The 26307-nt window shown below is 50.2% G+C and overlaps 1 protein-coding gene across 8 annotated transcripts in view; it reads left to right on the top strand.

The window, feature by feature from the left end:
* RASAL1 (RAS protein activator like 1) overlaps nt 1-26307 on the top strand; it is a 30107-nt gene extending 3800 nt beyond the window's left edge. The window contains exons 2-22 of one of the 8 annotated variants that reach the window (XM_063086688.1): nt 434-490; nt 3166-3279; nt 3467-3528; nt 7858-7987; nt 10112-10193; nt 10294-10425; nt 12974-13062; nt 13797-13914; nt 14060-14213; nt 14564-14628; nt 14896-15008; nt 16965-17157; nt 19678-19680; nt 20210-20347; nt 20916-21060; nt 22285-22457; nt 23579-23716; nt 23792-23927; nt 24804-24924; nt 25814-25863; nt 26165-26307. In XM_063086688.1, the coding sequence (XP_062942758.1) occupies nt 434-490; nt 3166-3279; nt 3467-3528; nt 7858-7987; nt 10112-10193; nt 10294-10425; nt 12974-13062; nt 13797-13914; nt 14060-14213; nt 14564-14628; nt 14896-15008; nt 16965-17157; nt 19678-19680; nt 20210-20347; nt 20916-21060; nt 22285-22457; nt 23579-23716; nt 23792-23927; nt 24804-24924; nt 25814-25863; nt 26165-26307 (2356 nt within the window). The remainder of the gene's footprint in view (nt 1-433; nt 491-3165; nt 3280-3466; nt 3529-7857; nt 7988-10111; nt 10194-10293; nt 10426-12973; nt 13063-13796; nt 13915-14059; nt 14214-14563; nt 14629-14895; nt 15009-16964; nt 17158-19677; nt 19681-20209; nt 20348-20915; nt 21061-22284; nt 22458-23578; nt 23717-23791; nt 23928-24803; nt 24925-25813; nt 25864-26164) is intronic. The other 7 variants (XM_063086684.1, XM_063086682.1, XM_063086683.1 and 4 more) reach the window with 7 other exon arrangements.

The following is a 26307-nucleotide window of genomic DNA, read 5'->3' as shown; positions in this document are numbered from 1 at the left end:
TGATTTATAGAGCAGAGAAACTGAGGCCCAGAGAGGGGAGGGGACTTGCCAAGGTTATGCGGCTCGAGGGTGGTGGTGAAGACTCCCCAGCCCATGTTCTTACCACTGCTTTGAGCTTTCTAGGGCCAGGACTCTAAACGTTCTGGCCTCAGGCCTCAGTGTTCTATTTCTGTAAGTGGAAGCCCACGCAGAGCTCACGTGTATGGTGGGTCAGGCACACACTGAATGGGTGGCCCCGGCAGCCATGACCTCTCCTACTGGTCCCCTCAGGACTTGCCTCTTAGCTGGACTTGCTATGTGACCCTGGGCAAGTCCCCTCCCCTCTCTGGGTCTCAGTCTCCTCTATCTGTATAACAAAGATGGATTGGGACCCCCCCACCCACGATCCATGGCTGCCCTCTCCACCCTCTCCCCACACCTCTTCCTTCCGCAGGTCTGGGAGCAGTGACCCCTACTGCCTAGTGAAAGTGGACGACGAGGTGGTGGCCAGGTGAGGAGGGGAGACACCAGGCCTGGGACAAGGGGAGCAGGGGGTGGGGGCGTTTTTCTAGACCTGGGGAATCCAGGAACAAGAATTCACATTTGAAAGAGGAGCTGGGGGAGGCAATGCTTACCCCAAAGAGTACTTCTGGGCCTGAAGGTAGAAGCTGTGTGCCCTGGGGCTGCCGGCTCCTGTCCCCATCCAGTCCCACCAACAGGCTGGATGCCCTCCCCTTCTTGACCCAATGGTGTCCCTGCCAGCTCCCTTGGGCTGATTCAGCAGCTGCCAGCCTGTGCCTCCCACAGTGGCCTCCCCAGGGGCGGGCATCTCACGCTTGGCTGGACTGGCTGGTTCCGGGCTTGCTGGGTGCTGCGGGCACTGTGGCATGTGTGTGTGCACGGGCACGTGTGTGTGTGTGTGTGTGTGTGTGTGTGTGTGTCTGCCCAGCTGGGCCTGCTCATGAGTGTGCATGGGGGTGTTGCAGGGCTGGTGTGAATGCCTGTGGCCACGTGTGCGTGTTCCTGGGAGTGCAGGCCCACAGGCTCATGTGTGTGTACCAGTGTGGGGCGTGTGTGTGCGCATGTGCACATGGGCTGTCCGTGCACACACGTGAGTGCTGATGCCAGCCTATGTGGGCATGCAGGTGTGGGTATAAACACATGTGAGTGAGGATGTTCGGTGTGTGAGTGAGTCTTGGAGGGGACATCAGACTGGGTCGTGCTTGGCTCACACCCCTGCAGGCCGAGGGAGGTGGGTGGGCTGGTGGCTAAGACCTTGGTTCCTATGGAGACGGCAGGATTCAGGATGCTCCTGGCGCCAGTTCTGGTCCAGATGGGCCAAGAGCTGGGGGTGGGGAGCTGTATGGGGGAGGGTCAGCTGCAGCACCCCAGCTGACTCTCCCTCCCTCGTTCTTCCTGTGCTCATGTGACCCCTTGCCCTATTTTGTGATATGCCCCCAAACCCACAGATTGACTTTCTGTGTGACCCCAGGCTGCTGTCTCCCCCTGTCTGGGCTGTGAGGAGTCTCCCAGTGCAGGGGCTGGGGAGCCTGAAGGGGCCACTAACTGGGAAAAGCCTGGGTGGGGGAAAGAGGGTGTCTGGGAGGAAGCTGTAAGGGTCCACCTGATGGCGGTGTACCTGGGCTCGGTGGAAAGGGCAGGTTGTGCATGTGTGTGCATACCCTGCTGGCAGGGAGTATGGTGAGAGAAAGGAGGAAGGGAGCAACAGGTGTGAGTGAGAATCAAATTTTGCAGCTGTAAATTCAGGTGTGTCTTCACTGGGGAAAGTAGATTCTTTGTTCCCCATTGGGTAAAGAGAAATGTGTCTACAGGGATGTCAGGGCAGAGATGCTGTGTGTGTGTGTGTGTTTCTGGGCTTGTCTTGGTCCCTAAACCTTCTGTTGTTCTCCATTGCTTACTGTAGGCATAAACTCCTGTGTGCTCTGGCCCTGATGACTTTATGGTCTCCTGGCCCCTCACTCTCCTCCCAGTCCTACCAGGCACCTCTTGTTCTCCAAGCTCATTTCTGCCTCAGGGCCTTTGCACATGCTGTTCCAGCCATCTGGGATACTTGTCCTCATTATCTGTTCCCCCTTTGCCTAACTAGCTCCTGAAGGAAGCCTTCCCTGGCCCCCCTATCCTCACACCCCAGACCCCACCAGGCGCCCCTGAGCTAACCCCAATCACAGGACTTCTCTCGCTGTGTCCTAAGAGCTCGGGAGAGAGCACCTGCTGGTGGAGGGGACTCTGGGCGGGCAGGGCCTTGGCATCGCTTCCTCTGATTCCCCAAAGCCCAGTACAGGCTCTGCCCATGGTCCAGGTGGATGTCTGTGGAGTGAATAAATGAATAAATAGAATTGTGGGTGTGTGTCAGTGACTGTGTTTGTGTGTGTGTGTGGACATGTGTGTATCTGCTATGTATCACTGTATGTGTGTGAGTGTGTCTATGGGGCTCTTCTCTGTGTATGTCTCCATGTTCTGGGCCTGTGTCTATTTGTGTGAATTTGTCTGTTTTCTTTGTGTCTATCTGTACAGGTCTGTATTTATAAACACATAGATATGTGTTTTTAGAAATTTCGGAGGGGGCATATACACATTGTATTTGTACCTCTTTGTGTCTGTGGCTTTCTGGGTGTATCTGTGAGTGTCTGTCTCAGTGTGTATCCATGTGTGTGTGTATTTGCACATATGTTTCTGTGGGTCTCTATGTGTGTCTTTTGGTCACTCTGTGTGTATTTGGGCCCTTAGGTGTGTATTGAGGCCCTTGTGTGTGTATGTAGTACTATGTATGTGTTTGACCACTGAGTATGTACGAGTGTGTGTGTGTGTGTGTGTGTGTGTGTGTGCGCGCATATTGAGATCTCTGGTGGTGTGTCCAACTCTCTCGGTGTGTGAGTGTCTGGGTCTGTGGGTGGGTTTGTATGTGTCTCTATGCCTGGGTTCATGGGTGTGTGTGTGCGTGTACGTATGTGTCCCTGGGTGGATATGTATCTAGGTTCTAGGTGTGTGTGTATGTAGAGTACCAGTCTTTGGTTGTGTGTATGTCTGGGTCCCTAGCTGTGTTTGTGTGGGGGTCTCTGAGTTCACATGTGTCTGGATCTGTGTGTGTGTGTGTGTGTGTTTCCCCCAGTTATCCACCATCTGTGTAGCCCAAGGACCCCCAACCCCCTGCATCCTCTTTTGCAGGACAGCGACTGTTTGGCGGAGCCTAAGCCCCTTCTGGGGAGAGGAGTACACTGTGCATCTACCCCTTGATTTCCACCATCTGGCCTTCTACGTGCTGGATGAGGACACTGTTGGGTGTGTGGCTGGGGCAGGTGGCGTGTGTGTGTTGGGGACCCAAGCCTGGGCATCTGAGGGGAGGTGGGATGTGAGGTCACACCCTATAGCCAAATGCCCACCCACCAGCCCTTGACACCTGCCCTCACTACTCTGTGGGTGGTTGGGGGTCCCTGACTCGGACCCTTACCCGCCCTGCTTTCTGCAGGCATGACGACATCATTGGCAAGATCTCGCTGAGCAAGGAGGCCATTGCAGCCAACCCCCGAGGTGGGCGAGGGACACTGGCCCAGCTAAAGAGAGGGAAGGTGGGGTGGCCATTCCTGGAGGGGGCATTTGAAAGGGCGTAGTAGGTGGCTTCCGGAAGCACAGAGCCTTCAGTGGAAAATTATTTCCGGTGTTATTTTTGTCTTTAATTTTTAATTCAGTTCATTTGTTGAGCAGTTAATTCATTTACATAGTTTGGTATCCAAATTTTGCAGTAAGCAGTGAAACTCTCCCTCCCACCCCAACTACTCCATTCCCTTCCCCATGTTGTAAGCTCCTTGTATATCCTTCTAGAGATATTTTAATCACATACAAGCAAGTAGCAATAACGATAGCAGCAAACACTTACATAGTGCTTACTGTACGTTGAACACTTTCTAAGTTCTTTACATTCTGCGTGTATCAACTCACTTAATTATCATCACAACCCTAACAAGAGGTATGTACTCTAATTATGTCCTCTTTATAGGTGAATAAACTGAGGCACAGTGTTAAATGACTTGCCCGCATCACAAAGTTATTAAGTGAGATGGCCAGGATTTGAACCAGGATTGTCTAGTTCCAGACTCTGTGCTCTTAATACTGCACTATATGTGTGGGTTTTTTTCTGCTTACATGAGTCGTATCCTATCACACTTGCTCGCTGTTCTGTACCTTGCCTTTCCACTTCACTGCAATTCTTCAAGATCTTTCCATATCAGCACTCCAAGAGTTTCCGTATTCTATGTTCTTTGTGTGACTTTGTGGTACTTTATTGTGTGGATGTGCAATCATTTATTTGGCTAGATCCCTATTGGTGGCCTCTCGATTGTTCACAATATTACCCTAGTTCAAACAATGCTGCAATGAATAGCATTGTGCAAACGTGTTTTCACACTTATTCAAGTTATAGCAATGTTAGATAAATTCCTAGAGGTGGATTTGCTGGATCAAAGAATATGCACATTTGCATGTTTGATAGTTTTTCCAAAATAACCCTCTATGGAGGAGGTAGCAATTTACCCACTCCACACCCTTGCAAACGAGGATCGCTTTTTGATCTTGTATCTGATAGGTAAAAAATGGCCTCTTAGTGTAGATTATTTTGCACTTCTCTATGAGTGGGATTGAAAACCTTTTCATATATTTAAGGATATTCTTATGTCTTCTTCTGTCTATTGTCTATTCATATTACATATGCATTTTCCCCAATGGGTTGTTTGCCTTTTCTTATTGATTTGTAGGAGCTCTTTACATATTAGGGAAATTAATTCTTTATCATATTAGCTGCAAATACTTTTTTCTCCCTTTGTCTCTTGTATTTTGACTTTGTATATAATTTTTTTCATGTTTAAAATTTATTTTTCTCTAGTCAACTTTATTTACTTATTTTTCCTCTTAATTTTCTGTTATAGCTAACAAACCTTCCCAACTCTAAGATTAAGATAAAATCTTTTTTAATATGATTCCTTCTAGCAACAGTTTGTTGATTTATTTTTTTTTACATTTAAGTCTTTGATCTATTTGGAATCTATCCAGACATAAGGTATGAGGTAGAGACTGAATTTTATTCCTTTTTGTCTAGATGACTACCAATTGTCTCAACATTCATTAAATAAACTACCTTTTTTTCTTCAGTGGGAATTAGTTGAGAACTTGTTAAGTGCTAACCATCATAACAATCATTGCTCCTATTTAACGAGGGCTTCCTATATGCCAGGCATGATGCTACGTGCTTTACATTTCATTCTCACAACACCTTAGTAAAGTGTGGACTAGAATAATCTCCAGTTTACAGAGGCTTGGAGAAGTAAGGTGACTTGCTCCTCCTAGAAGCTGTGGAAGTGGGACTTGAGCCCTAGCTGTACCCACCTCCAAAGTCTGTGTCTCAACCTGCCTACTGAGCTGTACCCACAGGGGTGGAATTAAATGAGTGAAATATGAACCCTGGCTTCAAGAAGCTTATGGACTAGATAGGAAAACAAAACACATTTACATGGAACAGGGAACAAGAAAAGAAAGTGTCCATGAATCTGTATGTGGGTGCTTTTTATTTTTTAAAACAGGACAGAAATGTGGAGGTGGAGGTATATGGAATGTCACTGGCATGACAGTAGATGAGAAAAAAGTAGTGAGAGCTAGTGTGGTTAAGGAAGGCTTCCTGGAGGAAGAAGAAAAATAAAATACCTTAAGTATTTTTAAAGTGCTTTGGCAAAGATGCCAAGGTGTATCTGTTTGAATTCTATTCCAGAGTCAGGCATATGTCAGGCCAGATGGAGCACTTGGTGGAAATTGATTGGAGAGGGCCCTAGGTCTCCAATCCTGGCTAGGCCACAGCCAGACTATAGACTTTATTCTGGAGGCAATAGGGAGCCATTGATTGTCCTTGAGTAAGACAGTAAGGAGAATGAAGTCATATTATCAGAAGATGGAGTGACAAGAGAAGTTGGATGCATTTTAAGAAGATCTCTGTGGCTGCTTTGTGGATACTGGATCTCAGTGGGATGAGAGCAGATGTGGGAGATCAGTTAGGAGTCTGTTGCAATGACCAAACAAGAGAAAACTGGTGGCATCCTAGACTAGGGGGTAGCAGTGGAGATAGAGAGAGGTTAGATGAGACTTCCACTTCCAGCAGCATGGGGGGCCTAGATCCTCACAAGTGACCTCCTGCCACATAACAGTGAGGTTCTGAATTAAACAGATTCAACATTGTTGGACTTGCTGTAAAGAAAGAAAATCCCTCAGTATTTCCCGCAGTCCAAATCGTGAGCTAAAACCTAACAGGGAGTGGTGAGCACAAGCCAGGGAATAAGGAAGGACTTCCCTGAGAGCAAATATCAATATCTATTCTACTGTCAACAAAGAGACTCAAACTTGGGCTAGAGTGGATGTTACTAAATGTGGAATTCCTCATTAGGCTGAGACCCTGAAAGGGTCCCAGAATAAGCAACTACCACTGCTCTGCAGGGGTAAGCATCCTCACTTTGGGTTTCCCACAGAGTAAGATCAAATAATGACTTCACAATCAAAGATCACCAGACACACAAGGAAATTGGCCACCATGAACAAGAGTCAGAAGAAATAATGACCATCAGATTTAGACCCACAAAGACTAGGTTTTGTAATTAGTATATACAGGATTTAAAAAAGAATTGAATGTTTAAAGAAATAAAAGATGCATAGTCACAAGAAAGGCCAGCAATAAAGCAATAAATTAAAAAATAAACGGGCAGGATTACCAGTTAGCTTAGTTGGTTAGAGCTTGTTGCTGATAACACCAAGGTCTAGGCTTCAATCCCTGTACCGGCTAGCCACTAAAAACAAAAAACAAACAAACAAAAAATAAAAGTAAAAAATGAACAGACAGATTTTAAAAAGAACCAAATAAAACTTTTAGAGACAAATGCAATTGTTGAAATTAAGAACTAAGTGGCTAAATTAAACATTACAACATTCAGAGCTCTAGTGAGACTTAGTGAACTGGGAGAAAGATCCAGATAAATTATTCAGAATTTATCTCAGAGAAACAAGGAGCAGGAAAATATAAAAGAGAAGTTCAGAGACATGGAAAATAAATGTGAAGACCTAACATCCATTTAATTAGAGGTCCGGAAGGAAAGAATAGATAAAATTGGGGAGAGGAAATAGTAATTTAAAATAATTAGGGAAAGAAAAGTGTTAAAAAAAAAAAAAGTTGGCCTAGAATTTTCTAGAATGAAAGAAAGGACATGATTCCATAAATAGAAGAAGCATAATCTGTACTAAGCAGGATTAAAATAATCCTTACCTGAACACATTGTGGTGAAATTGCAGAACATCAAAGACACAGTCCTTAAAAGTAGAGAGAAAAGAGACCACTTACAAAAGAGCAACTCCTAGGCTGTAAGCTGACTTCCCCATAGCTACAAAGGAGAGGAGAGAAGAGGAGAGAGAAGGAAATGATGCCCAAGATTTGTTTTTCTTGGCCGGCCAGTACAGGGATCAAACCCTGGATCTTGATGTTTTCAGCACCATGCTCTACCCAACTGAGCTAACTGTTAGCCCCAAGATTTTTTCTTTAGGGGAGAGTATGTTGGGATCAAATGATGGATAGCACATGGTTAAGAGCATTGGCCCTAGAACTGTACTGGCTGTGTTCAAATTCTAGCTCAGCCATTTAATAACTGCGGGGTCATGGGAAAAGCTCCTCCCATGTTCCTCATCTGGAAGTGGGGATAATTGCAGTCCGTACATCAGAAGCTAACATGAGGAGTCAGTTACTTAATACATTTTTAATGTTAATTGAATTTTAAGTGAACACAGTGCCTAGTACACGGTAAGTGCTTAATAAATGTTAGTGCCTGTGCCCTCCAGGGATCGACAGCTGGATCAACCTGAGCCGCGTGGACCCAGATGCGGAGGTGCAGGGTGAGATCTACCTGGCAGTGCAGATGCTGGAGGATGTGCGGGGCCGCTGCCTCCGCTGCCATGTGCTCCAGGCCAGGTATGGTAGTGATGGAGGTGTGTGGGGGGTGGTCTGAGAATGAGGAAGAATCCCTTGGGTCCCCCTGCTGCCTGGCCTTTGGGACCTTCTCCCTCCTGGAGCACTTCTGGGCTCACGGTCAGGATCCCTGTGTAGACAAACAGGCCAAGCTTACTGGAGTGCAAGTTCCTTGGGGCAAAATTCTTGTTAGGTCCCTAGTATACAGCAAGATCAGTCCAGACACTAGGATGGGCAGACAAATGAGTATGGAGGTGTATTAATCCAATTGTAACTGACAGATACCCAATTCATACTGGCTTCCGCGGAAGTGCTAGTTTATTGGCTCATATGACCAACAATTGGCTTCAGGCATAGCTGGATCCAGGTTACATCAGGAATCTGTCTGTCTTTTGGCGCTGCTGCCCTCTGTGTTAGCTTCATTCTTAGGCAGCCTCTCTCCACTTGGGGGCAAAGATTGTTCTAGAAGCCCCAGGCTGGCATCCTACTGCCATAACTACTCCAACCGGTGTCCTGAATTAACCAATTCTATTTTTTTTTTTTTTTCTGGTGGCCAGCCAGTACAGCGATCTGAAGCCTTGACTTTGGTGTTATCAGCACCACACTCTAACCAGCCAGCCCTTGGGGCACATGCCTATCTCTGAACCAATTGCCCTGACTGGTCAGGCCAAAGCCACAAGCCTATTCCTGGAGTGGAGGAAGGATTGGCCTTCCTCCACTAAGTCATGTGGGCTGGAAGTAAAGGAGGGGCAGGGCTTATCCCAAAGAGAAATCAGAAGGAAGACAATGCAGGACTAGCGGAACCCACAGATGGTCCTCTAGGGGCACCAGCTCATGGTCCATTCATCCATCTTCCCTCTTGCCTGCATACCACTGTAGTCCCCTTCTCCCTTCCTTAGTCATTCTGCTCCCTTAAATACCTCCACCCCTTTTTCCCTCTCATCTCCCATCTTGTCTTCCTGCCTTTTTTCACACCTCACTCCCCCAACCCTCACTTTTAGACCAATCTTCACCCAGGTTGGAAGTATTCTCTATTTCTAGCTTGCTGTGTGACCATAAAGTCTTTCCTTGCCCTCTCTGTGCCTCTCCCACCACCTCCAGATTTCTACCCCCAGTCTTGGCCCCAGCTGGGGCTCCCTGGAGTCCGGATGAGGGAGAAACAAGGAGGCAGAGGACAGGCCAAAGGATTCAGCATGAGGCAGGGGCTCCTTGTCTGCTTTGTGCCCATGGCCCCCTCCCCAGTCACAAGGTTGTGAGGGATCTTTGCAAGCCTGAGAGGGATTGTTGTCGCTTAGCAACTGGGCTGGATCCTAGGAAACCAAAGGCAGCTTTGGATGCTGAACAGGGGAGGGAAAGGAGCAGAAGGAGGAAGCAAGCAGTCCCTGGTGGGGGAGTGGGGGTGGGGAATGTTCCTGGATTTGGGGACTTCAAGAAGGAGGCATAGGGAAGCTGACTAGGGTGAGACTTTTGGGTTGTCATGGCAACCAGAGGCAGGGAGTCCCTGCCTCATGCCTTCTGTTGGGTTCTAGGCAGGGTATGGGCATGAGTGTTTGCTGAATGAATAAATGAGCTGAGCACTCACCACCTGCCAGGTGCTATGCTAAGCCCTTTACACACATCATCTCATTTAACCTTTGGCTCTTTGAGGTTGGTCTGTTATTGTTCCCATTTTCCAGATAAGGATACTAAGGCTCAGAGAAGTGAAGTGACTTTTCCTGGTGTCACCCAACCAGTGAGTGGAGCCAGGCTTTGAACTCTTGCATCTAGTCTCCAATTTATGGCATCCGGGGAAACTGAGGCTACCTTCGCCCTTCCCATTGCACCTTCACTTTCTGGGCTTTGTGATGCAGAATATGACCTTCCCATGCCTCAGTTTCCTCATCTGGAAAATAGGGGCATACATACTAGTGCCTCCTCCTAGGGCAGTGAGAGGCAACAGGAAGGTACTGAGTCTGGACAGGCATGGTGAGAGGTGCCCCTTGCTGGGCCCCTATGGTGGAACAGTTCCTTGCCTTGGAAACCAGTGGCATTTGAATGATCTACCCTGAACCCCCTTTCCAGAGCCAACTTGGGTATTGGTCCTCTAGGATCTTGTGTCCCCTCACTCCTTTCCTCATCTCTCCCCAGGGACCTGGCTCCCCGAGACATCTCTGGCACGTCTGACCCGTTCGCACGTGTGTTTTGGGGCAGCCAGAGCTTGGAGACCTCGGTGAGCAGTGGGGAGCGGAGCCAGGAAGGAGCAGGACATCCAGTGGTCGGGTGGGGTCCCCTTCAGCTCTCCTGCTCACAGACCACTTCCCCTACCTCAGACCATCAAGAAGACTCGCTTCCCGCACTGGGATGAGGTCTTGGAGCTGCGAGAGATGCCAGGTGCCCCGTCCTCATTACGAGTGGAGCTCTGGGACTGGGACATGGTGGGCAAGAATGATTTCTTGGGCATGGTGAGCATCTGTATTAGTCCATTTTGTGTTGCTATAACAGAATACCTGAGACTGGGTAATTTATAAAGAACAGAGGTTTATTTGGCTTACGATTCTGGGACAGCTGCATCTGGCGCAGGCCTCAGGCTGCTTCTACTCATGGCAGAAAGTGGCAGGCAGCTGGTGGGTACACACAGATCACATGGTGAAAGGAAGCAAGAGAGAAAGAGAGGGGAGGTGCCAGGGTCTTTTAAACAACCAGCTCTCGTGGGAACTAATAGAGTGAGAACTCACTCATTACTCCTCCACCTAGGGAGAGTACTAATCCATTCATGAGGGATCCGTCCCCGTGACTCAAACTGTCACACTGGGGATCAGATTTCCACATGAGTTTTGGTTGGGACAACACATCCAAACTCTATCAGCATCACTCCCTGCAACACCCTCTGTGGCTCCCCAGGGAAGGAGAGATGGGCTGAGCATCCTGGGGCTTAGAAGGGTGGATGTGCAGGCTGCCTCATCAGTTCCCCTGGGTAGGCCTGGATGATGGATTCCCATTGCTACATTGTGTAGGTGAGGAAACTGAGACTCTCAAAGGTGCAGGAACCTGCCTGAAATCACAGGGTAGGCCCAGATTCTCATTTTGGGACAAGAGCATGTGGATGAGTGTGCGCTAGCTCTGTGCTGAGTGCTTCTCCACCGTAACCTCATTCACTTAACCCTCATGGCTGCTCTGTGGGGGACTGTTGTTATCCCCATTTTACAGAGGGGAAACTGAGGTTCAGAGAGGCTAAGTGGTTGTCTCAAGTTCATATGCCTGGGAAATAGCAGAGCCAGGATTTGATTCAGGTCTCTCTGACTCCAGAACCTAAGCCTGTAACTCCTACTCCTGGAAACACTGGGCTCCATGTCTTTCGTTTGGTTTTCTGATCTGTAAAATGGGTATGACTTTCCTGCCCCTCAGTAGGAGGGGATGTGAAAGCAGCTTTATACTCAGGTTGACAGTTTTTTTATTTTATTTTATTTTTATTTTGGGGGGAGTAAAGCAAATAATTTTTTTTCTGTGTCCCTTTACCCGTTCCTCTTCTCCCCTCCCCTCTCCCCACTACATCATGTCTATTCACTTGTCTTAACAAGTTCAAGGAATTGTGATTGTTGTGTCTTCTCCCGCCCCTTATTTGTTTGTATATTTATTTATTTATTTTTAGCTCCCACAAATAAGTGAGAACATGTGGTATTTCTCTTTCTGCCTGACTTGTTTCACTTAATATAATTCTCTCTAAGTCCATCCATGTTATTGTGAATGGTAGTATTCTTTTCTATAGCAGAGTAGTATTCCATGGTGTAGATATGCAACAGTTTTCTTATCCACTCTTCTGATGATGGACATTTGGGCTGGTTCCCACATTTACAATAGGGTTGACAGTTTTTAGAAGGAGGCAAGATTAGAGCAAAGAAGAGGGAGGCTCGGTTACGCACTGCTGGTGGTGACGTAAAGTGGCGCAGCTGCTTTGGACAGCGGTCTGGCAGTTCCTCTCCTAGGAGAGGACGCAGCAATTCCACTCCTAGGTATATACCCAAGGGAAATGAAAACCTTTGTTCACACAAAAGCTTTGACACAAATGTTCAGAGCAGCATTATTCATAATAGCCCAGAGTGAAAGCAAAACACCAATGTCCATCAACAGATAAACAAAGTGTGGTCTATCCATAAATGGAATATTATTCAGCCATAAAAAGGAGTAAAGTACTGACATGTGCTACAACATGGATGAACCTTGAAAACATGATGCTGAGTGGAAGAAGCCAGTCCCCCCAAAACATGTAGTGTATGATGTCATTTACATGAAATGTCTAGAATAGGCAAATCTATAGACACAGAAAGTTGCTTAGTGGTTGCCAGGGGCTGGGGCTAGGGGTGGCGACAGGGAGTGACTGCTAATGAGTTCAGGCTTTTTTAGGATGCTGACAGAGAATGTTTTGAAATTAGACGCAATGGTTGCACAACTTTGTGAATATACTAAAAATTACTGAATTGTACACTTTATTTATTTTTGGTGGCTGGCTGGTATGGGATCTGAACCCTTAACCTTGGTGTTATAACAACGTGCTCTAACCAACTGAGCTGACTGGCCAGACCCTGAATGGTATACTTTAAATAGGTGAATTGTATGGGATATGAATTATATCTCTATAAAGTTGTTACTTAAAAAGAGAGAAGGGATGGTGTTTGGGGGCCTTCTGGATGTTTTGATAGATGCAATTTGTGTCCTAAACAGATAAAAATACACCCAGTCCAGACATGTCTCTAGCAGCTGTGTGACCTTGGGCAAGTCACGCCACTTCTCTGACACTCACTTTCCTCAGCTGTAAATGAAGTGTCCGCTGGAGGCCCTCAGTGCCCTGGCAGGAGTGAATAATTTATGATTGTGGGGAAGGAGGAGGTGGTGGTCCCTGGCAGGCCATGCTGACCCTCCACGGGTAGGCAGACTGAGCTCTTCTTCCAGGGCTGGGTGGAACCTGGGCAGGGCAGGGCAGAGCCTGGTTGAGGGTGTGTGTGTCTCCCGCAGGTGGAGTTCCCCCCGCAGACCCTGCAGCAGAAGCCGCCTAATGGCTGGTTCCGCCTCCTGCCCTTTCCCAGAGCCGAGGAGGATTCTGGGTAAATGTGGGCACAGAGGGGAGGGGGCCAGGCTGGAACCATGTCAGGTACCAACCTCACTCATGGGCGGGTCCTCGTGGGTGCCACACCAGCCCACACTATCACCATGCCACTGTATTCATTCACGCATTCATCCTTTTAACAAACGTTTTTGAATGTCTTTCAAGGTGTGTTCACATATGTCTAAGTGGATTCACTTTACACTCATCCACCTGTTCACATGCAAACATGTCAGTTTACACGTGTTGATGTGTGTCCACAACTTTGGGTCCTTTCACACCTATCTACACTTGTCCACACTGGCTATTCTTGTACACACTTGTTTACACTGGCCACACTCTTTATGCTGTCTCCACTTGTTTATTCCTGATTATATCTGTCAGTATCGGTTCACACCTGTTTATTCTGGCCACACCTGTTCACGCTATCCACACTTGTCTATACCTGTCCACACCTGACTACACTACTCATACCTGCTCACACTATTTCTGCACACAGTTGTTTACACCGACCACACATCTGTTTACACTGCCTGTGCTTGTGTGTTCCTCTTTATGCCTGTCAGTATCAGTCCACACCTGTTTATATTGGTGACACCTGTTCACACCTGTCCAAATCTGTGTTGTTTTGCAAATATCTGTGCTCCTTACCTGTGTTCGCTCCTGTCTATCTTGGATATCCACACCTGCCCATACATGCTTAGACTTCTTCCCCTGTGATCTGATCCTGGTCAGGAGGAACCTGGGCGCCCTCCGGCTGAAGGTGCGCCTGATTGAGGACCGCGTCCTGCCCTCCCAGTACTACCAGCCCCTCACGGAGCTGCTCATGGAGTCTGTGCTGGGGCCAGCCGAGGTGGGTGTGTCAGGCAAGTGATTTCACCAGAGTATGCCAAGGTCTGGATCATGGCCTCCACCTACCTCGGGCAGCCCCATCTGGGCTCTTCTGCTTGGGGTCTTAGGGCCCCAGGTCACCTGTTTGGCCTCCTGTCCCTGCCCAGGAGGATGCTGCTAGCCCACTGGCTGTGCTAGAGGAGTTGACCTCGGGGGACTGCCGCCAGGACCTTGCCACCAAGATGGTGAAGCTATTTCTCGGCCGGGGCCTGGCTGGGCCCTTTCTGGACTATCTCACCCGGCGTGAGGTGGCTCGGACCAGTGAGTTGCCTTCGTGACCTTCAGGGATGGGTCTGTAAGAGGGTATCTAGGGGAGGAATGGGGAGGCCTCAGGAAGAGGGTTGGGGCTCCTGTGGGGGTGCTCCCTGTGCTGTGCACCCCAGATGACCGGGAGCTCACTTCTGGGTTCAGGTCCTGGTATTGCTACTTGTGAGCTGTATGACTCAGCAGCTCACTTAACCACTCTGGGCCCCTGCACTGTGAATGGGGTTGATGTTTCAGGTCTCCCTGATTATTGAGGCTAGAAGAATCATGACACCCACCTTGGGTGAGTGGGGTGAACTGGGCCCAGCCCCTCAAATCTCAGTTAACACTTCCCCCTCTCCTCCCAGCTGACCCCAACACCCTCTTCCGTTCTAATTCCCTGGCATCCAAGTCAATGGAACAGTTTATGAAGGTGAGTAGGTGAAGGCCTGGGGGGCCAGGTGGCAGCTTCCTCAGGGGGACTCCCTTCCCAGTGCTCAGCTGGACCCTAGACAGCACTGGGTGGCTGGTGCCTGGCCTTGCCCTGAGTTGCACCCCTGGTCGTGTCCCCTACCTCACTGCTTAAACACGCCCCAGCCTGTCTCTGAACCTCTCCCCACATGGTCCCCCTGCCCTAGCTGAAGGGGAACACCCTGGCCTCGCCCTCAGCCCCACCCTGTGTGGTGCCCCCTGCCCCCAGCTTGTGGGCATGCCCTATCTGCACGAGGTCCTGAAGCCAGTGATCAGCCGTGTCTTCGAGGAGAAGAAGTACATGGAGCTGGACCCATGCAAGATGGACCTGGGCCGAGCCAGGTGAGCAAAGCCCGCGGGTGCACCCCGACCCTCCAACAGCCCCCCTTACCCATCAGAGCCTGTCAGGCTGGGTCTGGGCTGCTCGGAAGCTCTGGGTTGAACCTCAGTCTTCACATGTGAGTACATGGCTCCTCGGGCTGTTTAGAGTCTGGTCATGGGCCAGACTCTGAGCTGAGTGCCCAGGGTTCAAATCCCAGCTCTGCCACTACTGGGGGACATGTGACCTGACCACCTGTGCCTTCGTTACTTCTTCAGAAACTTGGGTTCATGACACCTGCTTGGTGGGTGGTTGTGAGAATTAGCTTGGTTATGCATGCAAAGCCTGGCACGGGGTGAGTGCTCCGTAAGAGCCATCATTTCTAGCACTGTGGTGCTGGCGGCTGAGGCCCTGGGGGGCTGGGATTCTGGAGCGCGATCCTCTCAGTGAGATTGGTAGGAAGCAAAGCAGTGACTAGAGGCCTCCGTGGGCTCCTCCTTTCTTTCCAGAACCTTCCACCCTCCAGCCAGGCTGGCTTGTTCCCATGGTGCCAGGGGAGCTGGTTGCAGAGTCATCCTTTCCTTCACTTTGGGCCCTACTCAGCAAGTGTTGCCCACACATTCTGACCACCAAGAGACAGGCAGCAGGACCCCTTTCTACAGATGAGGAAACTGAGCCTCAGAGAGGGGAGGTCACTGCCTAGGGTCTCACAGCCAGGAAGATACAAAGTGGAGATTCGAACCAGGCCCTGAGGAGACGGGCAGAGTCCGTCTGTGAAACTACAAGGCAAGGGCTTTTCCTAGCACACCTGACAAGAATGGAGAGACGCAGTTGGGGCCCCCAGGGAGTAGGAGTATCCGGGGGCCTGGGCAGGCAAGATGCTAGTCAGACTCTGGAGCTGGCAGTCCTGAGTTCTAATCTCAGCTCTGACACTTATTTGCAAGGTTACCTCTTTAAGCTTCAGTCTCCTTACCTGTTAAATGGGAGTAATCAGGCTACTTAACTCTTCCGGTTGCCATTAGGATTAAATGATACAATGCCAGAGACAGTGAGTCCAGGGTTAGCTTATTGGGTCCAGGACATAGTGGGGCTGAGAACCTCCAGCCTTGCTTCCCTGGAGTTCTTAGTCTGGGTGGGGCAAGTTAGACCCTCAAATTGTAGAGAAAGGAGGGAACAAGATAATTGCATCTGGAAAAGTCGTATTGGGCTGGCCGGTTAGCTCAGTTGGTTAGAATGCGACGTTGTAACACCAAGGTCAAGGGTTCAGATCCCTGTACCAGTCAGCAGCCAAAAAAAAAAGTGCCATCCTGTCATCCACTCAACAAAACAATTGTTGAGTGCCAGGCTCTGGACCAAACACTGGGTACAGCAGAGAGCAATGGACACAAATCCCTCTTCCAGGGGGAAGGAGACAAAAAACCAATCTCAAGAAGAAGGCTCATGCAGGTGATCAGTGGAATGGAGGAAAACAAAGAAGGGAAGGGAGTCAAGATATTCCATAGGGTGGTCACAGGGACAGCCTCATATAGAAGGGGACATTTAAGCAAAGACTTGAAGGCAGTGAGGGAGGGAGTTATGTGGAGATTTGTTGTAAGAGTGTTCCAGGCAGGGGGAACAGCATGTGCAAAGGTCCTGAGGTGGAAGTGTGTGACTGACTTGTCCAAGCTGAAAATGCATGGAACCAGGGCCTGCGATGATGAGCCATGACAGGGGGACAGCTTCTTTGGGAAGGGGACATTTAAGCTGAATGTGGGGGCAAGAGTGTCCCAGGCAAAGGGAAGAGCAAGCACCAAGGCTGAGATGGGAGAGAGCTCAATGTGTTTAAGCAACAGCAAGAAGCCTGGTGGGAGTGGTCAGAGGGAGGCTGCAGAGGTGGGAGGGGAAGGTGGCCGCTCTCTGAGCTCAGTGGGGGCTGGTGGAGGGTTGTGAGAGAGCAGATGCTGTGCTCCGAGGCTGAGCTGCACTGCTGGCTCCTCCAGGAGGATCTCCTTCAAGGGCACAGCCTCGGAGGAACAGGTGCGGGAGACCAGTCTGGGGCTGCTGACAGGCTACCTGGGGCCCATCGTGGATGCCATCATGGGTTCTGTGGGGCGCTGCCCCCCGGCCATGCGCCTCGCCTTCAAGCAGCTGCATCAACGCGTGGAGGAGCACTTCCCCCAGGCGGAGCATGAGGTGGGCCAGGCGCTCCCACTGGGCAAGTGGGGAGGCTGAGTCTGGGGAGGGACAGTAGCTTGCCCAGGGTCACACAGACAGTCAAGACAGAGGTGGGACCAGAACCTGAGCAGCCCATACTAAAGCACTGTGTTTCCTGGCAGAAGTAGGGACAGTGTTCCTGGCAGGGTTTGGGACCCAGGGGTGATTATAATGATGATGATGATGATGATGATGATGATGATTACAGCTACAACTGTCTGTAGCCCTTACAGTGAGTGGGCCAGACCTTGTTTTAAGTGTTTTATGTACTCATCTAATTCATATCTATCCCGTGAGGTGGGTACTAGTATAATTATTATTCCCATTTTACAGAGGAGGAAAATGAGACCCAGAGAGGCTAAGTAATACAGCTAGAAAGGAGTGGTGCTGGGATTAGCACCCACCCAGGAAGGCTGGCTTCTGAGTCTGTACCCAAAACCTCCAAATAATAGGGTCTGGCACAAAGCAGTGCTTCTTGAATTTCAGCTGAGAGAGAGAAGTTGGGGGAGGGAGAGGCAGGGATCTGGCAAACAGTAGGTGCTCAGTAGGAGACATCAAAATAAAGTCTAAAAATAAATTCCTGAATGTGCTAGTGCTTTACAAACATGGATACAAAAGTTGGAAGCTCAGATGCTGTGGGCTTCAGGCAGGTGAAGTGCATAAACAGTAAGTGTAAGGCGGGGGGTGGTAGGGAGTGGTGGGGACTGTGGCAAACTGGAGCTCCCACAGCTCATCTAACAGTGGCAGCTTCCAATAATTATTGTCATGTAGGATAGGAATGGGGCCCAGTATTGCTAGATCTTTAGACGTTTTTGGTTTTTTTAAGCCAATATTCTGGATTTTGTAAGGTCTCTCCTTTTTAAAATGCTGGCACTAATTTACCTAAAAAACCAAATAAGGGCTGGCTGGTTAGCTCAGCTGGTCAGAATGTGGTAATGATAACACCAAGGTCAAGGTTTTGGATTCCCACACTGGCCAAACGCCAAAAAAAAGAAAAAGAAAAAGAAAAAGAAAAAACCCACCAAAAACCCAGAAAAAACAAAAAAAATACAAACAAAAACACTTTGGGCCAATTATTACATGCTTGTAGTTGGACTGGCCTGTGGACCACCAGTTTGAGACCTCCTGGTTTAATGCGCAGCACACTTTCCAAGGAGGCTGTCATTGTTCTTGCTAACAAATGACATTGGGTAAGACTGACTCTTATGTAGTGCTGATGTAACAGAAATGCAGATACGGGGCTCGCTTTGCAGAAAGATCTAAGACCTGCTAAACGTTGGAGATGTAACGGTCTAATTCCTAGAGTCCGGGTTAAGAGCTTCTGATTTATGCCATATCTCTGTGCACTTCCCATTTACAGATGGGGAAACTGAGGCCCAGAGAGGTAGAGCATCTTGGCCAAAGCTGTGGACTCCCAGCTTGGGTCTCTGTCCTTATCCCCCGCTCCTCCCCAGCTGAGGAGTGAGCTCTGGGCCTTCAAAGTGGGATGTGACTTGGTTTATGCCCCACTTTGCTGGGCTGTCACCTGGGCTGCCAGCAGAGGTGTTAAGTAGGGCATGGCTATGCCAGGGAGGACAGAAGGGAAGTGGGGAGTCCAGCTCCCCAGACAGTGCAGCCCTTGTCCAGGGAGGCAATATCAGTGACACCCAAGTGTCCCCCATTTCTCGGCCTCCAAGGTGAGCTAAGAGCAGGGACTTTCTCAAGTCTGGGAAAGTGGGAAGGGTAAGGAGAACCCAGGGAAGCCTCTTTGTCCACATCCACTGCTCTGACACCTGTGCCTCCCCTCAAGAAAGGAGGAAGTTAACGAGCTGACATCGAAGGCTAAAATTATCAGAACATGGCAGGTGTGCGGGGGGTGGTGTTGTGGGTGGTTCAGGGTTCCAGATGGTGGAGGAGACCCTCCCTCTGGGGAGCTCCAGGTACTCAACTCTTGCAGGGCTCACTGTCAAGGCTGAGGAGCCCCAGGAAGTTGGTACACTCCCAGGGGAGGGTATTGTCTCATGTGTGAATACAACCCCTAAATAAACACAGGAGCACACTCTCAGGCTAAGTATAGCTGGGCAAGTGTGAGAGGTGGGTAAGGAGCTGGTTTGGGGGGAGTAAGATACACCCTCTCCCTGAGTTCCCTCTGCTAGAGCTGGGGAGCCAGCCTCACCTGCATGTGGGCCAGGCTTGAGGCCCACACGGAGGGGCACCGTACTCTACAGTTTGTAGACGGCAGAGGCTGGGGGTGGGAGATGCACACAGGATGGGCTCTGGAGCCTGTTGAACTGGTTGACAACTGAGCCTCATTTTCCTCATCTAGAAAATGGGGATGATTACCTACCCCACGGGGTTGTTTGAGAATTAAATGTGGTAGTTCAGGTTTAGTTTCTGACACTCAGTGAACACTTCGCAGTAGCTGGTGTTGAATGGCAGGAGAGTGTGGTGAAGAACAGAGTTCCAATCCTGCCTGCGTCCAAATCCTAGCTCTACCACTTACAGCTTTGTGGTCTTTAGCAAGTGATCTTCCCTCTCTGGGCCAGTTGCATCCTCTGTAAAAGGGAGATATAATTCCTCCTGGGGTAAGCATTAAAGTAAACGAAATGTATGGAGAAGTATCTGGCCTACTGCAATTACTACAAAAAATCATAAATCTGGGTTTGAATCCCGTCTTCTCTACTAATTAGCTGTGTGACCTTGGACAAGTCATGTGACATTTTTGGGCTTCTGCTTCCTCATCTGTAAAATGAAAATAATGACGGCATCCCCCTCATAAGGCTGTGCCCTGAGCACAGTGCTTGGCCCAAAGTAGACTCTGAGGACATCTGGCTAAATCTGATTTTGCTGGATTGGTATTGTTACTCCATTTTCCAGGTGGAGAAACTGAGGCTCGTAGAGCAAAAGCCTCCTTGGCAGGCCAGTATGGCCTCCTGACCATTTCCCATCCCACTTCTCCCTGTACCAACAATTTCTAGTCCTTGCTACCTCAGTTTCCCCAGCTGAGAAGTGGGTTTTGGGAGCCCCACTCACCTGCCATTCCTCCTGGCAGGACGTCAAGTACCTGGCCATAAGCGGCTTTCTCTTCCTGCGATTCTTCGCGCCTGCCATCCTCACCCCAAAGCTGTTTGACCTCTGGGACCAGCACGCCGACCCCCAGACCAGCCGCTCGCTGCTGCTGCTTGCTAAGGTGCCAGCAGTGGGGTTCCCCATCCTGGATGCTCTTAGCCAGGGAAAAAAGCATTGTAAGAACAGAGCTGGGGGGCCAGACCTGCAGAAGACCCAAAGGAGACCCAAAGAAATCCATGTCTGAAACACCATCATTAGCAGTCCATCCTGAGTGTGAAGACATTCATTATGCTCTCCAATTTCCTCTTTTGAAATAAAAACCCGACCCCTCCAGGAGTAAAGTAGGAAGCAGGCTAGCAGCCATTTATACCTTAGTGGGAATTAGACCATCCTTTGTAAAGCAGCAACAACTTGAGGTTCTGATGGGCTCCTGAGTATGCATGATAGGATTGAGCAGTGCTGGGTGTGTGTGGGGATCTGGGCTTGGGTCAGAACAGAATAAAGGCACTAGGGGTGCAGATTCCAAAAGGGGGAGGGAGGAACAGATATTGCTCAAGGCAGGGCACTGGTATGAGTCTTCCGTTGAACTCTGATTTGGGAGCCAGGACTGTGCGGTTCTGTGTGGGTCCACAGAGGGCCATCCCCTCTGCAGTACCTTGGCCCTGACATCCCCTGCTCCTTTGCTCCAGGCTGTACAGAGCATTGGAAACCTAGGCCAGCAGCTGGGCCAGGGCAAGGAACTGTGGATGGCTCCCCTACACCCCTTCCTGCTGCAGAGTATCTCACGTGTGAGAGACTTCCTGGACCGGCTGGTGGATGTGGATGGGGATGAGGGTGAGTTCTTGTGTCCTGCCATACCTGGCTTGTCACCCCACCGGGGGCACTCAGGACCCCCCCCCCCCGCCACACACACACAGTTTTCTCAACACTGAGAATTTGGACCTGCAGGTCAGCTAGTCCGTCAACTATTTCCTGGCACCTGCTAGGTTCCAGAGATGAACAGAGCTGGGGCCCTGTCCGCCAAGCTGTCCCAGCCAATGTGGGGACGTGGGTGGGATCATGGCATGGTGTGCATGCAATCAACAAATATCTGTTAAGTGCCTACTATGTAATAGGCACCATCTAGGTGCTGGGTACATACATGCGTGAACAAGGCAGAAGAAAATCCTGCTCTCATAGAAGTTTTATTCTAGTGGTGATCACAAGCTGTAAACAAGACGAATAGCAAATTATATGGTGTGTTAGGGAGTTTTAAGTAATAAGGAGAAAAAATAAAGGAGGGAAGGGAATGTTGGGGTTGGGGTGGGAGGCAGAACTTTTAGATAGGTTGGCCGGGAATGGTGATATTAGAATAAATACCTGAAGGAGGACAGAGAGAGAGCCATGAGGATCCTGGGGAGGAGTGTTCAGGGCAGGGAACAGCACATGTAAAGGCCCTGAGGCGTGAGCAGCATGAATGAGGGAGAGCTAGGGGGAGGTGAGGCCAGAGAGGTGAGAGGGCCAGACCATGAGGGGCTTTTGAGGCTGCAGGAAGGATTTTGGCTTTGACTTGGAGTGAACTGAAGCCATAGGATGGTGTTAAGTGGAGCTGTTGAGGCTGAGTCCATATCATGGTGTGGGGCTCAAGTCATGACATAGTTGGGTCCAAGTCACATTGGAGCAACCTGCTGGAATGTGGAGCCCTGGCTGTAGCATGGTGGGGCCCCTGTGGTGCTGGAGAGGGGACCTGTGCCCTGGCTCCCTGAGCATGGATAGATCCAGAACATCCCCTGCACGGGTTTGTATGGGCCATGGCTCCCCCTGCTGGCTGCCTGCACCACCGCCTGCAGCTCCCTCTGGTTGGAGAGGGATTGTCCAGGTCTCCTCTGCACCCCCCAACCCCCGCATCAATGACACCATTTGCTGTTGAGGGAGTGGCGTCCAATGTGATCATGTTCCTCTCTCCTGCCTCTGGGAGAGCAGAGAACCAAGCTCATCCAGAGGCCCTGGCCACACTGGCAGGTTGAGTTTGGGCAGGAAGGGCTCACTGTCCCCCACTTTCCTTCTCCCATTTCCCAGAAGCTGGTGGCCCAGTCAGGGCCCTGGTCCCACCTTCGGTGACTGTACGAGAAGGCTACCTGCTAAAGCGCAAGGAGGAGCCTGCTGGCCTGGCCACACGCTTTGCCTTCAAGAAGCGCTACTTCTGGCTCAGCGGGAAGACCCTCTCGTACTCCAAGAATCCTGAGTGGCAGGTGGGGCTCCATCCCACCACGAAGGGGTTTCCTCCCTCACAGAGCTGTCTCTTTGTACCCATGGGGAAACTGAGGCCCAGAGTGGGGCAAGGCGCCATAGCAACGGAGCAACTCCCAACTCTCAAGCCAGGCTCTGCTCACAGCTTCAGGCCAGTGCAGGCACAAGACAGGGACAGGAGTACACCTACATGTACTCACCGTCACATGTCCTTCAGAATGTGCGCACGTAGTGGCCTGGACATAGCCTTCCAGATGTAGACACACATAGGGCATGGACGATGGAACCAGCCTGCAGTGTTCCCAGATCTATGCCAAATACTGTACAGACTCACGTAAAATTGGATGTGCTCATTCAGAGGTACATGCCCAGGTGTATGTGCACACACATACAGGCATTCATTCCCTGATTCATTCATTCATTCATTCAGCACACAGTTATTGAGTGCCTACGACGTGCCATGCACTGTTCTAGGCACTGGAGATATAGCAGTGGACAAGACAGAGAAAATTCCTGTCTTCACAGGGCTGACATTCATGACTAGCACAAATGAGACATGTACTGGGATCTACCCATTCCTGTAGGCACACCCATAGATAACAACAGCTAACACTCAAGAGGGTGTCCACGCTTACTATTTCTATATTACCAACAGAGTGTAGATTCTAGAGGTTAACTCCCTGGGTTCCAACTCTGGCTCCATCAGCAGAATGACCTTGGAAGGATCATCTATCCTCTTGTGCCTCAGTTTTCTCATCTGCAAATTGGGGAGAATAATAGACCCAACCTCAGAAGCTAGTTGTGATGATTAAATAAGTTGATAAATATACAGTAAAGGGCTTAGAACTGCATCCCAAGTGGTAGCTATTATTGGTATTATGAAGAAGGAAACTGATGCCCAGAGAAGTTAAGTCACCTAGAGAGTGATGGGGCAGGACTGCAGGACTCGTGAAGCAGCCAAATGGACAGGCACACAGAGCACAAATGTACAGGATTGAACGTCCCCACTTGTGGGGACTCTACCTGATGTACTCACCCAGAGAGAAGCTGTCCCTGGGCCCTACTACCCTTGCCCTAGCCCCTAGCCCCCAGCCCACCCCGCAGTGGCACTCTTCCTCCCCAGATGTGCTCTTCCATCCCGGTGTCGCACATCCGTGCCGTGGAGCGCGTGGATGAGGGCGCCTTCCAGCTGCCCCACGTGATGCAGGTGGTGACGCAGGACGGCGTGGGGGTGCTGCACACCACCTACCTCCAGTGCAAGGTGAGGCACTGCAAGGATGGAGGGCAGAGGGCTCCGTGGGGTCCCCTTCCACTCCTGACTGCCCCTCCCCCACAGAACGTGAATGACCTCAACCAATGGCTGTCAGCCCTGCGCAAGGCCAGTGCCCCCAACCCAGACAAGCTGGCCACATGCCATCCCGGGGCTTTCCGCAGCTCACGATGGACCTGCTGCCTCCAGGCTGAGCGCTCAGGTAAGGGGGCAGGACAGACTGCAGTCTCCACGTTCCTAACCTGTCAGTGAGCAGGTGTCTCAACTCCACTCGGGCTAGCTGTGCAACCTTGGGCAAGTTACTTAACCTCTTTGTGCCCCAGTCTCCTCAGTTGTGAAATAGGGTTAATAATAGTGCCTATCCCAAAGAGTTGTGAGGATTAAATGAGGTCATACACACAAAGCGCTTAGAACATTGGTTGGCACAGAGTGCTCATAAATGTGAGGTTCTGTTTTTTTAAGCACCCACTATGTGCCAGGTGTCCAGTGGTGTGTGGACACACATTGCCTGCTTGCTCTCAAGGAAGATGAGTGCATAACTGCACAATTATAATTTAGTGATGTGAGTGCGAAGATGAGGCTTTTGAGACTCCAGTGAATGCCTCTGACCCAGCCTCAGGGTGGGAGATCAAGGGGGACTTCCTGGAGGAGGTGCTGCTTAACTGTGACCTGAGTAGAGGAGTTAAGCAGCAAAGTTGGAGACAGGGATAGGGTAAGGAAGAGTGTTGCAGGCAGAGCAAAGGGCGTGAGCAAAGGCCTGGAGGTGAGACAGAGCAGGCTGAAGGATCGGCGCCTAGAACGTGGAAGGAGGACAGGGAGAGGCGAGGCTGCCGCTACAGTCCAGGGAGTGGCAAGGGGGATCGGAGGAGAAGGCAGGGAGGCCAGGGAGGGGGCTACTGCTGGAATCCATGGGGAGCGGCAATGCGAGCTCCACCGAGTGGAGGAAGCAGGGTCTCGAAGGAAACAGTAAGTTTCAGGAGAGATTTCAGAGGTAGAAAGGGCAGGACTTGGCAACTGCTGGGCCATGGGCTTCTGGAAGGGGAGGGAGGATTTACTGATGATGCCGCAATCCCCTCAGCTGCTGGCTGCAGCCGCACGCACTCGGCCATCACTCTGGGGGATTGGAGTGACCCGCTGGATCCTGATGCTGAGACCCAGATGGTATATCGGCAGCTGCTCCTGGGGCGGGACCAGCTCAGGTAGGTGTCCCCACCCACCCCACTTCACCTCCTATGACAGCTAGGCCAGCCACAAACTGTGGCCTCTCTGGGCTCCTTTACTCATTGTTTCCATTTGCATGGGTGGAGCTTCCTGGGGTGCCAAGCCCGGGGTGAGGACTGGGTGTCTACAAAGTCAGGGTTTGGGAAGCATCCTTGGGCGAGTCCTAATGCAGAACCAGATCTTAGGATCTTTTATTACCTGGGGCTCCAGAGACACAGGCACAATTCACATAAAATCCTGGCCTGCTGAGCTTGCTATATGACCTCGGATATGTCCCTTCCCCTTCCTGGCCTTAGGATCACTGTTATTCAGTGACAGATTTGTTCCAACCCATTATAGAGTGGGTTCTGAAGCTGACCTGCCTGGGTTCAAATTCTGACCTAGCCACTAACTGTCTGGGTGAGCTGGAACAAGTTTCTTAACTTCTGTTTCATCTGGAAAATGGGGATAATAATGATACCTACCTCATGTGATTGTCCTGAGGATCAAATGAGCTACTTACAAGCAAAGCTGTTTGTAGGTGCCTGGCTGCACAGTTAGCTTTCAGTAAATGGTAATGATTATTATTATGCTGTGTGACCTTAGACAAGTTACTTTACCTCTCTGTGTCTCAGTGATCATCTGTATAATGAAGTTAATAGTACCTACTCACATGAGTACCACTCAAGTTTGTCATGATAGTTAAATGAGTTAATACACGTAAAGGACTTAGAACAGTGTCTGGCACTCTAGAAACGTTTGCTGTGATGATGATGGTGATGATTCATGGGAATCCTTAATGTCTCCTGCAACCAGCAGAGATTCTCTGGGGTAGGGAGCAGAATTGGGAATCAGGTTCTAGCCTTGTTTTTCTCCCTCAACTCCCAGGATGAAGTTTCTGGAGGATTCCAACATGAATACAACTCCAGAAGCAGACATAGAGAAGGGCTCCAGTGCCACAAAAGGTATGGGGTTAAGGAAGTCCCTTTTCTTTTCCCTATATGACACTTCTTCACAGCTTGCCAAGCACACCTGTGTCCTTCTGCCCACCCTCCTGTTTCCAATCCACTGTTGGGCCACAGGCTGTGTGTGTGTGTTGGGGGGTGGGGGTGGGACTCTGGTACATTTTAGGATTCTCAGGGCACATGGCAAATCTGCATTCTGAGAAAGCCATTGGGTTTGGGTTATGGCTGCCTGCCCTGGACTGGCTCAGTCCCTGTGTCCCCCTTCTCTCCCTCCCAGGGGACTGTCCTGATGTCCTGGTCCAGCAGAGAGTGGCAGCTGCCCGCCTGCTGGAGGTACTTGCAGACTTGGATCGAGCCCACGAAGAGTTCCAGCAGCAGGAGCAGGGGAGGGCAGCCCCAGGCACCCTTGAGCCCTGA

This window comes from Cynocephalus volans, chromosome 2, assembly GCF_027409185.1.
Source record: "Cynocephalus volans isolate mCynVol1 chromosome 2, mCynVol1.pri, whole genome shotgun sequence".
NCBI classification, from domain to species: domain Eukaryota; kingdom Metazoa; phylum Chordata; class Mammalia; order Dermoptera; family Cynocephalidae; genus Cynocephalus; species Cynocephalus volans.
Note: the sequence above shows the minus strand (reverse complement) of the source record. Positions and strands in the feature narration are given on the sequence as shown.